Source organism: Limanda limanda, chromosome 6 (genome assembly GCF_963576545.1).
Source record: "Limanda limanda chromosome 6, fLimLim1.1, whole genome shotgun sequence".
Taxonomy (NCBI): Eukaryota; Metazoa; Chordata; class Actinopteri; order Pleuronectiformes; family Pleuronectidae; genus Limanda; species Limanda limanda.
Window position 1 is genome coordinate 3,653,055 of NC_083641.1, and position 19,390 is coordinate 3,672,444.

Here is a 19,390-nt window from a genome sequence, read left to right on the forward strand (position 1 = left end):
CTTTAAGACTTTAGGCTGCAGATAAACCAGAGACAGGTTGTGGAAGTGGACTTCATCTAGTTGCAGATCAATCACAGTGTTTTCAGGTCCAAGTGGACTAATGGAGAATCACTCGTCAGACAAGGTGACCATCAACAACCCAGCAGACAGCTCCATCATGAATGGCTATATCATCCTGGTTGTCAGTGTTGGCTGAGTTAAAAGACACTTACTGTATATTACCATAACATATTGATGTCAAATGGGTGTAATGTACCAAAATAAATGGTTCATACTGCATGTGGCTCACATTTGTGCTCTAGTCCATGTTCTGGACCAAGCGTGGGACAGTTAGAGGATATTTCCTGGCAGGTCGGTAAATGAGCTGGTGGCCGGTGAGCTCAGCATGTGGTAGAGTTCGACAAGTAAGAACACTTTGTAGGCTGATATCAGCTTGTAACAAGTTGTAAGACACAAAAAGGCCAAAGATATATTTCATATTATTTGGAAAGTGTCATCTATCCATAATTGCCCACTAGAGGGCAGTTAAGTTATATTTCCTTATAACAAAAAAAAAGTCAGGTATCGTTATCAATGTATCCTTATGTGATTTCAATATCAGAATTGATCAGAATAAATCCAATCAGGTTCTATTATGATATAATAGGTTTGGAGGATTTTAAAAGATCCAGGGTCAAACACTGATATTGACTTTAACATCCCCCTGTCATTTCATACTGGATAAAGAAGGATCTCTCCTAATGCATTTTCAGTGGAAGAGACACTAAATGCACAGAAAATACATGCAAACGCGTATTAAAAGCTTTATTTGAGGTCAAAATTAAGCTTCAGAAATTCAACATAAAATCAACATCTAACTGTCCATATCTACAGACTTTTTAATCACAAAATTCTTTCATGGAAACACACAGCATGAAATTTATACCAACTGAAGATAACTTTGCAGAATCCTTAAAACTGCTAAAATTTCATGTTAAGTTTAGGTTAAGTTGTTAATATAGCTTTGCATACAAGAATGACCTAATTGACTTTAATGGTGGATTCATCACTTCCACTGGCAGCACATATTCCATGGTCAGGATTCATTCAAAGTTTGACTATGCACTCAATTCTCTGATCATTTTAACATTTGGTGATTTATACTAATGTTCATGAATGTACTCTGTCCCTTTCAAATAGAATAAATAATTAAATAAATAATTAATAATATATTGTGTATATATATTAATATATATACTGTCACATCCTGAACCTCCTCACTATCGGACCTCGGGTGACAGAGCTTTCTCCGGCACTGGGGCAGCTAGTGGCATCGCAGTGGGAGGGTTTGAGTGGAATGTTTGTGTGCCTCCATCTCATTGGACTGAATGAAGACACGGTTCATCAAAGTTCCTGTTCTGTTGTTTCACTAATGTGTCAGGCTCTTTTCATTGTGCTGCTGCTGGGCTGGCTGTTTGTACCTGTCTACCTCACAGCTGGGGTGAGTACACCAGGCGGCATGATGAGGAGTTCAGTCCTCCGTCATGTGGATCATTCACTAATGTGATGGAAAACACTGTCTCAATGTGTTTACTCAACTACTGTATCTTTACAGAGTGTGTGTGTGTGTGTGTGTTTTTTTCTTTCCACCTGTAGATGAGGTCGGCTGTATCGTCCCTAAAGTGTGTAAAAGGGTGTGTGGGACTGAGGTGGGCTGCTCCAACATTGCTTATCTTAAACTAGTGGTCTCAGTCATGTCCAATGGTAAGGACACATGACAATTATCAACAACTTATACAGAAGTCTTCCATTTCTCTTCACCTCTATTGGCTCTACCTTTTCCCTCTGACTTTCTACCTCTTCCGCTCTCCTTCCCTCCTGCTGTCTCTGTGTGTGCAGGTTTGCGAGGTCTGATGCTGGCTGTGATGTTAGCTGCCCTCATGTCCCCCTTGGCCTCCATCTTTAACAGAAGCAGCCCTCCGTTCACCCTGGACATCTGGACTCGCATCAGACCACAGGCCACAGAGCGCGAACTCATTATATTGGGCAGGTAAATGGACACTGTTGTTGTGAACAAACACTATCTAGCCTTTGCATTCCTTTAACTCTCCTCTCTCATAGAGCTACCTGTCTCTTGTGAAAACCTATTGCACATATGTAACTGCATTGCTTTCACTCCACACTAAAACGTTTACAAGCAATAAAACATTTCACGACTCATCGTTGTGACCCACAAGGTCTTTATCGAAGAAACATCCAAGTCACATTGTACAAGAAACACCTATTATCCCCCTGACTAGTTACTATGCAAGAAAAAAACATCTGTTAAACAACTGCAAGAAATATGCACACCAAAATATGCATTTTAATTTGTTTTAGCTTTATTACTACACACATTCTTATAAATAAGAAACAATGTGTTGCCTACATTGTTGTGTTTCTACAATAGATGAAACAAGTGTCTAAGTAAGGTGCTCTCCTTTCGAAGGTTTGGGTCGGGGTTCAACTAATGTGTTTTTTTCACAGAACATTTTTGTAGTTTGCTTTAGGTTGCCAATAGCTGTGCCATTAAATGTTTAGCTATTTGGTGATCAAATCCTCACAATACACCTAGCCCATTTAATATAGATGAGATTGAGAACAAACTCAGAACAAACAACTAAGGTTTTATAGGTAAAGTGTAGCGAATGAAAAACCCTCAAATTACACTGAATATTTCTCAATAGAAAAATTACCTTTATTTTAGTGGGCTCCATTGAAAGAAACTGCAGTTTTGACCCAAGTACACTGAATATTTATTCAAACAAAGCTCTTCCTTTGTTGAGGCTATAATATATGATGCAGTGACTTCATATAGTGTGGCCTCCTCACCAGCCTCCCATGTCTCTCCTGTAGAGTCTGGGTGCTGTGCATTGTAGCATTCATGACAACACATATGACGTTATATAACTACTGATCATCATAAAGTGTCTGTGCATCACAGATAAAAAATGGACCACTAAGTGAAATCCTTCTTTCTGTCCGTCCTCCACTGCAGCTTTCTGGGGCCTGACTGGTGATCTGGTGATGGGTCTGTGTCGGATGTTGCCTGAGCTCTGGTTCGGTACTGGCAGCTGTATTTTCCCCTCTAACTGCCCATTCTTGATGTGTGGGATGACCTGCACTTTGCAATCATACTCTTCTTCTGCACATTTGCACTGGTGCTGCTGTTCAGCTGCTGCACTGAGCCTATTGAGGACAAACATGTAAGTGGTTTCTTACTCACAAGAATTATGGTGGTCTGATGTGTCTCATATGGTTTGGGCTGTGTCTGCTGATAGAGGAAGGAAGTTTGGCAGAGGTTTCAAAAGTCTGTGAAAGTCTGAGGTCTCTCTCTTTCCGTCATTGCCTGGTGTTCAGTCTCCGGCATTCCAAAGAGGAGAGGAAAGACCTGGACTGGGAGCAAGAGGAGAAAGGGAGAAGAGCCCGACCAGAGGCTGACCATAGGATGATGGGCGAGGTATCTGTCACCTGATTGCTCATCTCTGTGGAAGCGCCAGCGGCTCCCCTGACCTGCAGCAAGAAGCACCAGAGGAGACTGAGCAGATGCCTCACATCAGTGTGGAAGTACACTGCTGATGCGAATCCTTTCATCATGATGGCTGTAGAAGTTTTCATGTGGGGTTACTTTGCTTAACATCTTGTTCCTAGAGCTGAAGGCTTCATGTAACATCGTCTGATGTTACACTCACAGACGAATAAAGCGGTGTTGCCACCTGTTGGCAATGAATTGTCACTACACTGTCATTACACTGCAGACACTACCTAAAAACATTTTAGACTGAGATATTGGTCATGCAGAAAACAGTCTTCTCTATAGAGCATAATTGCTTCATTGGATTTCTCCGCTTTTAAGAGGCATTCGTAATGCGGTGTCTAAAAATATGTTATCGGGTTAAAGTACCATTACTGTATAGTGTTACATGCCGATTCAATCACAGGTCAGGCTTCACCCGATAGCAGCACTGAAATAAAAGGTGTTAGAGAAGTTTTTAACTTGGAAGTAAGGAAAGGTGTAAACTCAATAAAGTTTCAAATAGCTCAACGAGTAGCATTATTTTGTACCTCTCTTAAAAACTGGACTCAAAAACAAGAAGATTAACTGGCACTCAGTGGAGCACAAACCTTACAGTCTCCTTGTATTTAAATCATACAGTTGTCTGATATTTTTCATCAAGACCCATCAATGATGAAAAATGCCCTATATCACAACATTAAACAAAGTGAAAACAGATTTTGGATCTGCCCCTGATCCGAATTCACACCAAAATGTAATATTCCCTGACCAAAACCATATATTTTCCAAGTGTCATGGAAATGTTTTTTGGTGTGTTTTATCCTTTTTACATCAAACCAACCAACAAACAACTGGACTAGGGTGAAAACATAACATTATGAAACTCACTTTACAACCCCCTCCACCCTAGGTAAGAAAATTACAGCCAACACTATTTCAGAGTGAGACGTTCATTTGTAGGATAACATGTAAGTCTGCTCATTTCGGTTACTGACAAGCTTTTAGTTATTTGATTTGAAATATTTATCATAGATCAATAGAAGTTGTCTATAACAATTCAGTGATTGTAGAAGAACAAATAGTAGCACTCGCCTACATATTCCATATTACACTTTTGAAAGCGGGTAGTTGGCCACACTAGGTTCAGCTCTGATAAGATGCGCTGGGTAACTCTGGACAAATGACTAAATCAATCCCTGTAGTTGATCATTTTTAAGGCCATTATTTGCTCGTCACACACCACACAACCATGTATTGATTCAGATTTCCAGTTTTTAATCATCACTTCTGTTTTTATTTAAGCAGATATTTTCCATTAGCATTGTACATGTCTGGAACCTACAGAGTTCTCCCATGACTACCCAACCATCTTCCCTCCTCCATGCAGCGTTTTCAGCATCATTCATCACATTCAGATCTTCAATGTCCAGTCTGTCAGCTTGCAGGTAGAGAAAGTGGAAAAGCAAAGGGGAAAGGGGGAGGACAGAGGTTTTGTTTTTTTCCCCAGTGAAGAGTCAGAGCCGTCATCAGGCACTGTTCATCTTACACCCCAACACACAGAGTTATGGGTGGAACCAGTAGAGCTCAATTGAGTCCATCAAGCTCCTGAAATCTTGCCACTTACAGGGTCCTGTGCAATTCCCAATACTCTTAATCATCTGTGAGGTATCCGACGCCTCAGTCTCCTGCAGGATGGGAAAGAGGTAGGGGGCTATTAAGGCTGGAAGCTGGTGTAGAGAGTTTCTGCAGTCTGTGGTTGTTGGTTTAACTCGTTTTGAAGCATGAATGATGGCTTTGGTGAACACTGCCCTCTGCCCAATCGGGAGGACGGAGGGGAGGAGGAAAGGAAGAGAGCTGGGGGTTAAAGCAAAGATGGAGTATTTAAAACAAAAATACATCTTTGCTGGATGAGTAGGCCCTCAGACTAATACAGGGAGAACACAGTCCTCAAGAATAAAAGCAAACAACAGCAAACATTCTCTGACACACACACACACCAATAAAAACAGCCAAACAAAAAAAAGGCAAACAAGCAAGTCAATCAAACCATACAAAGTGACATCAGGCCTTTCCAAAGTGACATCAAGTTTCTCTTTTTAATCCCATTCAATCCCACATGTCTTGATCAATAAAGTCCATCTCCCACAATTCTCTGTAAACCAGAAATCCTCAGTGGCTCCTCTATATGGCTGGTCAGCAAGGTTAGGGTCCTCTCTGAAACAATGAGCCCGTCATTAACCAATGGTATGGCTATTTCAGTATTTACATAAGTGACAGGCAATGATTTCAGCAGCATTATCAGGGGACTGATCAACACAGTACTTTACAGCACATTCAGAAAAAATAGAGAGTCGTGGTGCAGAACAGGTACAAATGGCAATCTTATACAACGGAAAATCAAGTTTGCTTTATACAATCACATTTCTAGAGCAACTCCGAACATTCCACCACTGAAGTTTTACATCTGTTGTACATCTCATTCCTTGAAGCACCATTGTACAGCTAACATGGAAGTGTGTGATAACACAGAACAGGTATTGGGAACAGTAAGCAGGCTCTAGGGCATTACATTTCAATGCGTCACTTTATGAATGCTAATCTCAGTCAAATACACTGCAGAGTTTTCCCGTGAATGACCCAACTACCATGTATGGAGTAAGACAGGAACCCAGATGATTAAGAGGCAGAAAGAGGGCTTACTGACAGCAGCATGAGGGGACCCCAACCCTGGTATGCAATCTTTTAAAGGTGCCACTCTGGACACAGTGGGGGGGGGGGGGGGGGGGTGGGGGGGGGGGGGGGGGGGGGTAGCGAGGGACACTGGAGGGCTTTGAAAAAAAGGCAAGGAGAGTGACACACCTCTCTTCCTTCTTTACCTCTCAAACTCCCTCCACTGAGGGCAAGTATGAGAGAGGACTCCTGGAGCAAAGTAAAACAGAAGCATTCGTGGAGTGCTAATTTCTCCTCATACCCCTCTTCCCCTGATCGTCCTCTGGACAGAGGTGAGAGGAAGAAAACAGATGGTACACAAGCGGAGATGAGAGTTGGTTTGTGTGAGCTGTACTTTTTCCTTTCTACCTGGCCTCCTCCCTTCTGTCCTCTCTCTTGACGCGGATGGGCTGAGATCCATCCGAAGGCTGCTGGACCCAGTTGTTGTCATGGAGCCCAACACGGCAGCCTGGTGTGTCCTTGTCTGTACGCCGGCAGCACATCCAGTAGGAACGTCCATAAGGCAGGTCATGGTGGTAAGGTTTGGGGTGCCAACGGCACAAGGAAACATCTCCGCGCTCATATTGCCGCTTACACTGTTTGCAGGGGTCGTCCCTGTATAGTGGGTCTTGATTCCAGCGTGAATCCACTGCTCGCACTCCATACGCCTCAATCAGCATTTTGAAGTAATGGCATGTGCACTTGAGGGCTGCCAAGGAGCGTGTCGGCAGATAGCTGAAGATGTTGACCATGATATGGTCGGGCAGCAGCAGCATGTACTGGCGCGGTTCGAGGAGCCTCTGAATCTGAAAGCGGATCTCCAGGAAGTCATGGGACACATGGCGGTAGAGGCGACACAGCGAAGGGTCTGAACAGTCGTCCACAACGCTCGGAGAGTCTGGTCGAGTTGCCCGCTCCCCAGAACCCACTGCCACCCCTGCCCCAGGGCCGTTGTTGTTGGCACAGTCCAAAGAGCACATTCCTGACCCACTAACAGGGCTTATTCCTTTTGCATCTTCCTCAGGGCCCCGGGGCTGCTGAAGGAAGAAGAGCTGTCCAGGAGGAGGATCATCTGATGAAGGGTCAGTGGAACCCCCACCACTCCCTGCCCCATTAGTCATAGCGAAACACACTGTCTCCTCCTGCACATTCTCTGTACTGTCCTTGCCATAAAACACACACTGGTCCACAGCACCTGTCACCACGACCTCCACATGGAAGCCTGTCACTCGCTCCCTCCCCATACCAGCGGTTTTCTTCTCGCCAGAGGAAAGCTCTTGGGTTGGGTCGGGGCTGCCACAGACAAGCCTTTCTGGAAGATGATGATCTCCATCTTGTTTGGGGGCAGCAGATGTGGCAGCAAGCAGGAGACTACTGGGGTCTCTTGATGAGGGGCTGACGAGCTGGTAGAGGTCACAGGTGATCTTCTCTTTGGCCCTGGCTGCTGCCTGGTTGCTCCCACCACCACAGCTCATAAACATACAGCGGGACCTGCCAGCTGTCTCCAACTGAGAGCGCGGGTCCAGATTCGACACTCTGAAAGCTATCCTAACCTCACCGTGAATGTGGCTGTGGCTGGGCGGCGGAGGAGGGGTTACAATGCCGGACTCTTCTCCTTTCCTACACCCCTTGTCCTGATTAGAGGAGTCTATACCAGAACCAGCACCCAGAGGGAGCCGATTCTCTAGGTTCTGGGACTCAAAGTGCGCGATGGCCTGAGCCACCCGTAAGGACTCCTGCTGCTCCTCCAGCTCCTGGTCTGTCTGGAAGGGAGATGATGACTCTTGAGCCTCTTTGGAGGGCTGGCCATTTGAACTGTCTGACACAAATACCATAGGTGTGGGGTCTGATACCGTGCCCCGGAGTAGAGTGTGCTCGTGGGAGGCAAGATCCAGATTGTGAGTGGTTGTAGGGGGTTGCTCATGTTGGTTCCCATGAACGGCTACAATCCCCTGGAGGGCCATAGCCGTCCTCTGCTCAACCAAGGCAACCATCTCTGCCACTGACAAGAGGTCCGTTTCATTCACACCTCCTAGAGAAGGCTCATCGGGGCTGGAAGGTGCAAGAGGAGAGTCATGGCTGAGATTCAGCTCTGAGACTTGGGAGCGTGTTGGAGGGTCGTAAGAGGAGCATCGTCTTCGTCTTTTGGCTTTACTGCAGTCAGTCGCCCAATTACCCTTTACCTGTAAAACAAAATTATTTAAATTCAAATAAAAAAATCGAAGTGAGAATTATTATTTTTTTTATACTTATTGTTTCAGTTCCTTACCTTCATGGCACTGGGTCTGGGCTGGCCTGCTCCACTGAACTGGTGTGCAACAAAGAAGGCTATCTTCTCCTTGGTGTTGCCCGGCTTAATGACATACCAGGTGTCTAACAGCACACGCCCATCTTCCATCTGGGACCCAGGAGAGGGTGGCGAGGGAGAAGTTGAAGGGGGTGGAGGGGCCTGGCTCTGTGTCGCGGAGCTGGATTCGAGCTCAGGTTCAGGTGGGGTGTTCTCTGAGCCCACATCCTCCTCTTCGCCATTTTCTTCTTGCACCCCCACTATCAACACACCATCTTCACTTTCACTCCCTGTCTTTCTGGCACCTGAAGAGGGCTCAGCCTTACAGAGGGAGGGGGACCCTGCCCCACCTCCGCCTCCACTGCTGCCCCCTGAGCCTGGGCTCCTAGCTTTGTTCTGGGAGTAGGTGCCAAAGGGGCGCGGGCACCAAAGGCGGATGTGGGAGAAGGTGTCTCGGTCCATCAGGATGCGGACCACTGAGGCATATCTGCATCTATGCTGGCCAGCAAACACCCAGAGCCAGGGCTCTCATTGTTGGCTCTCTATCCCAGTGCCAACCTGATGGGCACTGTCTGCCAACAAGCCAGCCTGCAACCCTGGGCATATAACCTGCGGAGGAATGAGAGGAGAGAGAAAATATTACTAAAGTTCAATCCCTGAAAAGAGCGTTCATTGTCACTAGAACAAAAAAGAATCTTTGGTGCATGGATCCATTCAGACAATCATTGACTAATCATGGCTGTGTTGAATAGTTGCCTTGAGGTACAATTCAGACCGAATGTTAGCCCAGTACTTCAGCAGCTGAGCCCCTAGACTGGACAGAACTATCATTATACTGCTCTCTGAACTTTCACAACTGCCTGCCTCCTACTTTGGCCAAACTCAATTAGCACTTACATTTGCTTCTGTGTGCCATGATAATCTCCACTGCTTCTGAGCCTCTAAATCAAATTAAAGGGATTCCATTTCAGATTTGGTGTCTGAGGCCGGCCGATGAAAGGGAAGAACGATGGAAAACAAAAGCTTCAAATGGGCCCTCCTCTTTCTCCCTCTTCTCCTCTCAGGCATCTCAGTGCTTCAAAGAGGACTTGCTTAATAAGAGGCAACGCAGGGAGGAGCAAACAGGCATATGCTGGACCTATTTTTAGCAAGCTGCAGGAGGGGGTGGGGTAGTAGTAGTGAAACTGCTGTAGTGTCCTCCCTGTTCACACCCCTTACTCCCTGCCAATAAGTATCCTACAGGGGGGCGAAAGCCTTTAGTCCACCCAGCGTGCTTTGCTTCTGCAACTATGCCAGCTGCCAGGGCTGCCAGGAACGTGCACTCGTGCTTAAGGAGACGAGTAGGTGGCAATGGAACAACACATTTGACTCGCTGCTGATCTGAAGGCGCCGTCTGTATCTTAGAACAGCTTGAACCAACAGTTACACTTCATCTGTCAGTCCTGAACTGCCCCTATTCAGGTTAAGCCTTATACATAACATGCTAAAACTGTATAATAGGATTAATCTCAAACATCATTTAAGATAAATTGCAACAGCCTAAGACAATTTGAGCATCTTTTGCCAATTTCCAGATTATATAGAGTTTAACAGGGGACGATTGGTCACTGCAAAGTTTGTCATGGCACTACACAATCTGGTATATACTGCTAACATTACAATGTTGAAAAATACAACATCTAATAGGAAAAGATAATGTGCTAAAAGGTGAGAATTTTATATAATATTAATATTGATTAGAATGTATTTAAACAAATCAAAACGTATATATTATCATAGACAATAAAACCACTTCTACCCCTTTATTTCTTTCAGTTAGTCATGTTAAAATGAACAGGACTAAGTCAAAACATAGTATTTGGCAGAACCATGGTAAATGTGTGATATTTAGGACACATTTGAAAAACACACACGGCTGCTCCATGTAATACCTAGAAGAGTCCATGTTTGCCATGCATGTCTGAATGCCGCTTTTTTTGTTGGTCACAGTTTGTAGCCTCCATCTATGTCATAAACTAATGCTCCGCCTCTCTGCCACTCAAGGAACCAGGACATTTCAGTCTCATCACCAGTGTGCTGTGTTTGGATGGAGTTCCCGGGTTGAATAACTTGTTTCCTTGAATTGGTGCTAAAAAAGGTGTTAAACAAGCTTCAGGCAGGTTTCCTCTCATTTCATGGGTGTGTCAGAGGTGTTGCCCATCCAAAATTCAAGGCACAATTTAACTATAATAACAAAATGAGTCCCTTTGCACAACTCACAAAAAGTCAGCAAGTCAGCAGTGACATGTAGATAAACTCTGGTATGAAACAGGCAGTGTGCAAGCCAAACGGAACAGGGTGTTCAACGTACCAAATAAACATTTTGCTGCATTTTGTTGGAGCTGAACGTACCCCACAGTTGACACAGGGAGGTGCCTCTTGCTGACACGGCAGTACTGATGAATCTCTTCGATGTAAAGTTGCTATGGTTTGTCCAAACAACTACTTAGATACTTCTGACAAAATGTCGCCAAAAATGGTCTGATAATGGAAACTGTTTGTTCCAGTTTATTTTGAAAGGACAACAGCCTATGAGAGAACTCCCAGAACTTGACCAGATGACCAATGATGAAACTTGATTCAGGCACGCAGCACTCAGCTGACCAATGATGTAAACTACACTCACAGATGTAAAGCTTGATAGTAAGACAAATTTCTGGTTCTTTTTTAATTTGAATAGAATCTCCATTAGCTTCCTGAAAATCTTTACGGTTTGATCTGTATCTTATTATATACCCAATATTCACATGGCGAATAAGAAACCTGATTATTAATATGATTGAGTGATTCAAACTGTATCCAAGTACAATCAAGTCTTGATTTGAGAATCTTGCCACTATGTTCTTCACGATAAAACACTGTTCAGAAAGCTGGATAAGGTATTTACAGACCACAGTATTCTGCTTTATATCAGACTACTGCTAATAAAAAGCATATACAAATTTCTCAAAATGAAAACAATGTCTTCTCTATCAGGGTTAAGACATTTACATAAACAAAAAACATAACCACATAAAAAGGACGCACCAATAACAACCATAACCAGGATATTAGTGTGCACGTAAACAGCTTGCATTGGAAAAGTGCCAATATGAGCGGACACAGGGTCTGTTTTAGTAGAGAATAAAAATGTAGTATTACAGCCCTTAATTATTCCACCATGCTCCATAGGCTTGAAACAGGTCATTGTGGTGCCCCTTACAAAATGAATGGGTGATATTTTGTACATTTGAACTAATGGAATGGCTAAGAGAAGTGCAAAAAGCAAACACCGCCCACGCTGTGGTGAACCAATTCAAATGCTTCCTCTGTAATCACACAGCAGTAACTCTGCTAAGGGCAGCCAGATTATACTGTTGAGAGAAAAAGCTAAAGAACCCATTTTATTGTCCTCGCTCTCCCTGACCCTTTATGAGTCTCTTTAACCACTTTTATCTCTACATCCTGTCCATCAACTCCTCTTCCCCCTCCCTCTCATTGCGTCATGCAATCCATCTTTCAGAGCAGATTGTGATGCATTATGAGAGGAGCTGACAAGAAACTGCCCACTGCAGGACTCCAATGTGAATACTATACTGTGCCACCACAAGGATGGATCAGGACAGCCAGATTACTCCTGTTGGTCTCAGCAGGTTTAAACTCCTTTCTGTCACCTCCTGCTCACCGATATCATTCTTTAATTTAGTTACACACAATTTAACCGTGGTCATTGCATTATTTTGTCTGTTCATGTTGTCAGATGACTTAACCAAGTATACAACAGTGCATAAACACCACTAGTTAACAAGGAGAACAGTAACTTCTGGGCTGCTGCACAGAGACTGTGCATTAGATCTGTTTCATGCTTGAGAGGACATCTGACAACATGAACATTTATAAAGACAAATGAAAAGGATTCCATTGCATGACTGGCTTAAGTGGCATTCACATGACCGATCAGATATTTAGTGGCATTAGAATATTGACTGCTGCACAGCACTTGGGCTTCATCTTAATGAAACATCTTTTTTCTCCACATTGTCATTTTGTAAATCTATCCACACCAACAGTGCAGTGTTTCCCTAGAATAACAGTGACTGTGGCTGTCTACCATGGTCTTATTTCTTCTGCTACAGTTTCATAATGAACTTAAACTTGTTTTCCACTTCTCATAACATAAAATATTTCTTGCTTAGTGTATTGTGCAGTTGCTTCATTATAGAGCTCTGTGCCATGCTCTTTGCCCCACTGTCTCCCTCTCACACAGACATATTGACACCAGACTTGTCTGTCACAGCTAAACAGGTGATCTACAGGGTTGGAGGAAATTACACCTTGTTGATGGCCCACCAAAACATCAGTCTTCACCAAAATCAGCAGGCAGGGAGAACGTCTCAGCACAACAGTAGTTTTCATCTTAGATGTACCTTAGTAGGTGTACCCATCACTTCAGCTGGGTTGTGCACAAAAACATGTTCACATGTTCACTATGGGTGTCTATGGGTGTAAAAACTAGGGACTTAATGTAATGAGTTACTAGTCTATATAAACAATGCCAGAAAAACGTACCAATGAATAGGTAATCAAAATGTCAAATGCCTGCCTGTAAAAGACATCTTTCTGAGACACTGAGCAGACACTGTCCTATCAGCAAATCACAACCACACAGAGTCAGGAGTCATCCATCATTCAGTTTACAACACTCAACATTACTAGTCCACAGTCCAAGTAAGTACTGACATACTTAGATTTTTTTTTCCTCTTCATTTGAGAGAGCTCCTGCAAATTAAGGCTTGGGTTTGGTTTTAAGCTTTCTGCATCAACGTAATCCTACAAATCCCACCAAAGTATAGTGGCAGCTAGCGACACCGCAGCAACAGTAGTGTGCTGGAGACTGCATCGTTAGGTATCCAAGCTGTTTGACAAATTACTGTTAAAAAAATGTGTTTTCAGTATGTGTTATTTAACCCTTCAATTACTACGACCGCACGTATACACAACTGCATAGCTCGATAGGCCTTAGGTACGACATATCCCCCTGGATGACCTGCACAGAGTTCAAGTTAGTCTCGCCAAAATTGAAAGGAGGGGTTGAGTTGACCAGACAGAGAAGTTGTACTATTTAACCTACACACATGTACATTTTGTAAATAATCCAGAGTAAATCGCTCCTCGTCTGCTCTGAAAGAGAAGTTTTTCTAACACTGTGAAACGTGTCTAGATAAACAAATGGCTTAGTCGCCGTTCTGTCAAATGCTTGAGAATTACTGCTGCATTCATGATGTGGAAATCTACATAGCACTGATTATACAGCTACACACAATGCCTACTTAGATGTTAACAAGGTGCAGAGGCCTCATCTAAACCGCATATGCGCAAAATGGGGCCTGATGGAGGTCTATGACACTTCTTGTGCAAAAGTTAGGATCTATATAAACAAATTTAACAGTAGCATATGAGTGCACACCTGTTGGCAAAACCTGACCTATGCATACAAACATTTCAGGAAAACTGCCAGTGGGGATGATGAGGCAGTAAATTGAAACCTGATATGCGGAAATTAAATGTCAGGTAGTATCATATTGTATAATGATGCCTCTCACACATTTATTTTCACTTCATAACATGTCACTTTTAGAGCCACTTTAAGAGTTACTTGCAAACCAACAGTTGTGTTTGTGGTTATGCTAGTGGCCATATGTATTCCATGAGCACCTCTAAATTGTAAAAGATATTAGCCATCGCTCACACCTCAAAAGGGGGTATACCCTGCTGCTTCACAATATAACAAAAGGTGGGGGGTGGGCTGCTGCCCCAACAACATGAATTTAAATTAAGACTCTCTTCTCACCACACAGTTCAGAGGCTTCTTTTTTTATTTTTTATGTAAAGATGGTTAAAAAATGTAATCCTATTTACAGTGTGTTAACTGCAAAATTCAGCATTCAACATTTCAGGTCAGGTTTTCTTTTGTGGAACAGTGAATAAAGCATATTCATAAACGAGTGTTTCTCAGATGCTATTGGTCTGAGTCAGGACATCGGTTTAGGATGTGAGAAGAGCTGATTGCACAGCTTGTTTCTCTGATATCATAAAGCTAAACATCTGATGACTACAATCCTTCATGCAATTAAAGGTTATTGCTATGAGGTTACAACAAAGTAATGTCTTAATGTCGTCCTGCCAACAGCTAGCGCTTGTTGAAAACATTGGCATGGGGCTTGCACATGTTCAAGTTGATAGAGATGTATAGGGGAACACTGACTACAGGTGTGCTTACACTATTTCATAAATCAGATGTTTTGGCGCAAGCCATTTATGGCTTTTGGGCAGATGTACACTTTGCCTATCATACAAACTCTTATGCATGAGGTTACTGATATGTTCAAATATTACAATATGACTGTTTACATAGTGACAGACTGACAGGTTTGTCTCATTACATTGAAACTGAATTTCTGCTGGATTGTGTGGTCAAGAGCAGTTTGGCATGATGTCTCACTAGGGTAATGGTTTCACGATGCAAGGTGTGTGCAGTTCAGAATGCATAGTCTAATGCGGGTTCAGACCAAATGCAAAGCAAACTTTTACCTGGCATTGCTCATGCAGCATACTGTTTTTGAAGTAACTGATTAAGTCAACTGTGCTAACTTAGTTTATAGTTAAATACAACCGACAGTTAAAATCATGTGGTAGTACTAAAGTTTCACTGACTTTTCTTCTAGCCCTCTCTTCTTTGATTGTCTGTCTGTACAAAACGCAGAAGTTGTATTATACCCACAGATACTCACAATAAATTTGTCCTTCGTTTCTGGTTCTCAGTGATGGCTGGAGAAGCTCAATTATGACTTTTGTGGCACATATATCTTTTGTTTAAGCTGAGACATTTTTTTATTGTGTGAATGTGTATGCAAAATTGTGTGAATGTGTGAATATGTACGCAAAACAAAAATACACCATAGTACATTCCCATTACAAGTTGGATTAGCAAATGGTGCAATGGCAAGTTGTTACTGTGTAGTTTTCCCTTAAATCTATCATCTTATTGGTCAAACGCAACCTTGCAAAAGGCAAAAAAAGACAAACAGTCACTCTGACTCAGCCCCTGTGCTATCCTGCAGCTCTCCCACACCTAAAATCAACACCATGTCAGCCAGATGGCCAAAAAGCTGAAAAATGATAATAATGAAGCATGCCAAAAAGTCTTAGCTCAATCTCCCACCCTGCATGTGTGCCTGTGAAGACAATGCAACAGAGGCAGGGCCAGCAGGCCAGCTTTGCTGCAAACTGTCAACGGAACAATAGAGCTTAGTGCATCACTCCAGCAGCAGCAGTCTGCCCAGGAACATTATATGGAGAGCAGTCTTTCAGTCAGGACACCTAAGAAGACTGGCAGGCATTCCTGTGTGTGTGTGTGTGTGCGTGCGTGTGTGTGGGTGCGTGTGTGTGCTGTAACATCGTCAAAACTTTAGTGCCAACCCTGATACTCCAATCACAAAGGCTCTGTGTCAACACGGTGCCTTATTGAGTCAGTGGATGAGGGCATATCATTCTTCCTGATCTGTATCACAAGCAGGGGGACTTCAAACTCAACCAAACAGCTGCTTTTAAATCAATGACAAGACTCACTCCGGGTCGTCTTGTCATATCAGATAGAACCTGTCTTCTATGGGTTTGTTTACCCGGTGTTGTTTGAGCGTCACTGTTCTTTCTAAAGCGAAGGCCTACAAGTCGCATCACTACTACTTTTCCTGGTTGTGTTTGAAATGACATTACACCACAGCATTTGAGGATATTGAGCCAACTTCTCCGGTGACAAACAACTATTGCTTCAGAAAACTGACAAAAAACAACAACAACACTATTACTCTAGTTGTCAATTTAAACTGCAGCAATCACCTTTGATAACCCATTAGCTGGTTGCTGCATTAGCAAACAGCTTTCCTAGCGTCGTAGTAAAATGCCAAGTGTCTGTTTGACACCTTGAACGTTTCCTCCCGTCACTCAATGGTTAACAATAACCTGGTCTAAACCTGCTAGGTTTCTAGGAACTGTAATACACGATCTGGCTTATTATGGCTATTTGCAGTGTAAATACACTCGTCGCTAGCTAACGAGCTTGCTAACTCGGTAGCACAACTTACCTGCACAATAACACGACAACGTTGGCTAACAAGCTAACAGGATAAAAAACACTGAACATCATTTCGTTCAAGCTAACTTACCTCAGCAATGTCAGTCCCCGCCGACGACCCTCGTGACTGTCGGTGACAAGTTGCTGTGTTGGGCTCGGACCAGAGCACTTTGCCTGGGGAAATGCAGGTGACACGAGTATCCAACTATCCACGTAGCTAAGCTAGCTCACTCGCTGGCTAGCGTCGACATTAGCCAGCAGCTAACTGTCTCTTCTCAACCTTGTCCGGTGGTGGCTGCTGCCGAGGCTCGCTGTGCCTGTCACTCCTCTGGACCCAGGGCGGCTGACTCCAAGCCTCCTCGGGGCTCCCGGCAGCAGGTCTCCGTGCTTTCTATTTGGAAGCGACACAAGCCTTCACGGTATGTTCTCGGGGATACCAAAATAATCAGTGTCAGGACGGCGAAGGGAGGAAGGCCATCTTGTTGACAAGCAGCTGCATAAGGCCCGCAGCCAATAGCGAGGCAGAGACGATGGTGTGCCCATATATGGCGTCCGCACTGCTCCCTCCCTCTGCTGCCCTCTGCCCCCAGCCTCGCTCCACTACTGTCACATCTCAAAGGTCACCGCGGCCCGGACAGGTGTGAACATCAACACACTGATGTGCATTGTTACTGACTCACAAACATTGGACTTGTGTCCGTTGTAAACCGTTTGGTCTGTGTTACAAATCCAGAGCTACTTCATAACTATTCCTTGTCATTAGTGAGTCTCCTCTCCCTATCCCGCTGTCTAAGTGCCCCCGAGCAAGCTGGCACCTTACTTCCCTCTAACATCTGCCATTCCAATATATAGCTGCCTACTGCTCCGTGTGGACACTGCCCTTGTGTGTGTTGTGTTCTGTGTGCTGTGTCTACCTACAAATTGCTGGGCATGATTGTGTGTGCATGATTGATGCAGGACAAATAAATTAAATCTTAATCACATCTTAAACAGTTCTACAATATACTGTCACTTTTTATTGTGTGTGTGACGTTTGGTGCAGAGTGAAGTTAGAAAACTTTGTGTTCATCCCACCTGGTTTATATGCCATGAATATTTAAAGGGATAGTTCACCGAAAAATGAAAATTCACCCAATATCTACTCACCACTATGCGGATAGAGGGGTGGGTGAAGTGTTTGAGTCCGCAAAACACTTTTGGAGTTCCAGGGATAAACAGTGTTGCAGCCAAATCCAATAAAATTGAATTAAATGGCGACCACTTATTCAAATGTAGAGAAACAGCAGAAAAAACATGACATGCTTCTATACTGCGCCTGTGTCATCCAAGTGTCTGTTGGCCCAGACATTCAAATTTGACTCGAAACGGCGTCATTTACACCATGTGTTTAACCTAAATGTCCTCTGATATTCTCCTACTATAGTTACTGCTGCAGTTCTCACAAATGTCCGCCTCTTTAAACTCCTGCTGTTTACCCATGAAAGTGTTTTGTAGACTCTTTTTTTACTTTGAAGATGATGCTGAAGATGAAGGGATTCTATAAATGTTGTTGTCACAATGGAGATCAGCCCTTGTGACCCCTGGGAATGTCTGTGTATGTTCAACACGGTCCACAGACTGAGTACCACGCCTCCAAATCCCACCAAACTCGACACTTCACTTTCTCTGGCAATTTACAATACACATAGAAAGTGGGAGATATGCGTTCCATAGACAAACAGACATAGAGATGTTTGTGGAATCAGTATGTAGCATAACATAGAGATAACCTTAATATAACATAATGTACATTTAACATTTCTGATCAATACATTTTCATTGATAGCAATATAACAAAAGTCTTGTATTGTGTAAGCACAATGAGGATGTATTCACATAATTCATCTCCCTCAGATTTGTAAAATATTTAGCTGTTAATAAAGTGTCATTCTATCCCCATTTATTCCGTCCTATTTATTCTTTATTCTTTATTCTTATTCTTTCTTCCTCAATATTTTTTATTTTATTCTATTGTATTGTATTTTATTGTATTAAAAAATACCGGCTGCTATGACGACTTAATTTCCCTTCGGGGATGAATAAAATCATCTATCTATCTATCTATCTATCTATCTATCTATCTATCTATCTATCTATCTATCTATCTATCTATCTATCTATCTATCTATCTATCTATCTATCTATCTATCTATCTATCTATCTATCTATCTATCTATCTATCTATCTATCTATCTATCTATCTATCTATCTATCTATCTATCTATCTATCTATCTATCTATCTATCTATCTATCTATCTATCTATCTATCTATCTATCTATCTATCTATCTATCTATCTATCTATCTATCTATCTATCTATCTATCTATCTATCCATAAAGAGTGTAACTCTTTTTTTTATAATGACCGATATGAAAATGTATTTAATTTAATTGTTGGCCATCTCGCCCAGCTCTATTATATGTCATAGTGGTCCCTCTGCTTGCATTTCAAGAAGCTGTAGGAAAGCAGAAGATTAGAGTAGCACCTTCTGAGTCCAGCAGAGGGCCAGATTTCACCGTATGTGAGTGTGTCCATCCTGGAAACCGTGTGTAGACAGTGAGTGTAGACAGTGCTGACAATCTTTACACAAGTCACCATCAATGTCCTTCTTTTCTCTCTAGATAATGTTCTCGACTGTATGACACTGACAAATAGAGATGGTCACA

The 19,390-nt window shown here is 43.0% G+C and overlaps 2 protein-coding genes across 2 annotated transcripts; one reads left to right on the forward strand and one right to left on the reverse strand.

The window, feature by feature from the left end:
• Positions 1 to 100: 100 nt before the first annotated feature.
• On the forward strand, positions 101 to 3,655 carry slc5a2 (solute carrier family 5 member 2). The gene is given in 10 exon segments (XM_061073417.1): positions 101 to 181; positions 1,421 to 1,484; positions 1,636 to 1,743; positions 1,879 to 2,029; positions 2,875 to 2,999; positions 3,002 to 3,133; positions 3,136 to 3,226; positions 3,361 to 3,470; positions 3,473 to 3,575; positions 3,577 to 3,655. Coding segments are annotated over 10 exon segments (1,044 nt in total).
• A 2,682-nt stretch (positions 3,656 to 6,337) lies between these two features.
• fbxo46 (F-box protein 46) lies at positions 6,338 to 17,158 on the reverse strand. Its single transcript, XM_061072720.1, has 3 exons — positions 16,775 to 17,158; positions 8,514 to 9,140; positions 6,338 to 8,427 (listed from the first exon to the last, which is right to left on the reverse strand). The coding sequence occupies exons 2-3, from the start codon at positions 8,991 to 8,993 to the stop codon at positions 6,610 to 6,612; spliced, it is 2,298 nt and encodes a 765-aa protein (XP_060928703.1). The 5' UTR covers positions 8,994 to 9,140; positions 16,775 to 17,158; the 3' UTR covers positions 6,338 to 6,609.
• Between the last annotated feature and the right edge of the window lie 2,232 nt (positions 17,159 to 19,390).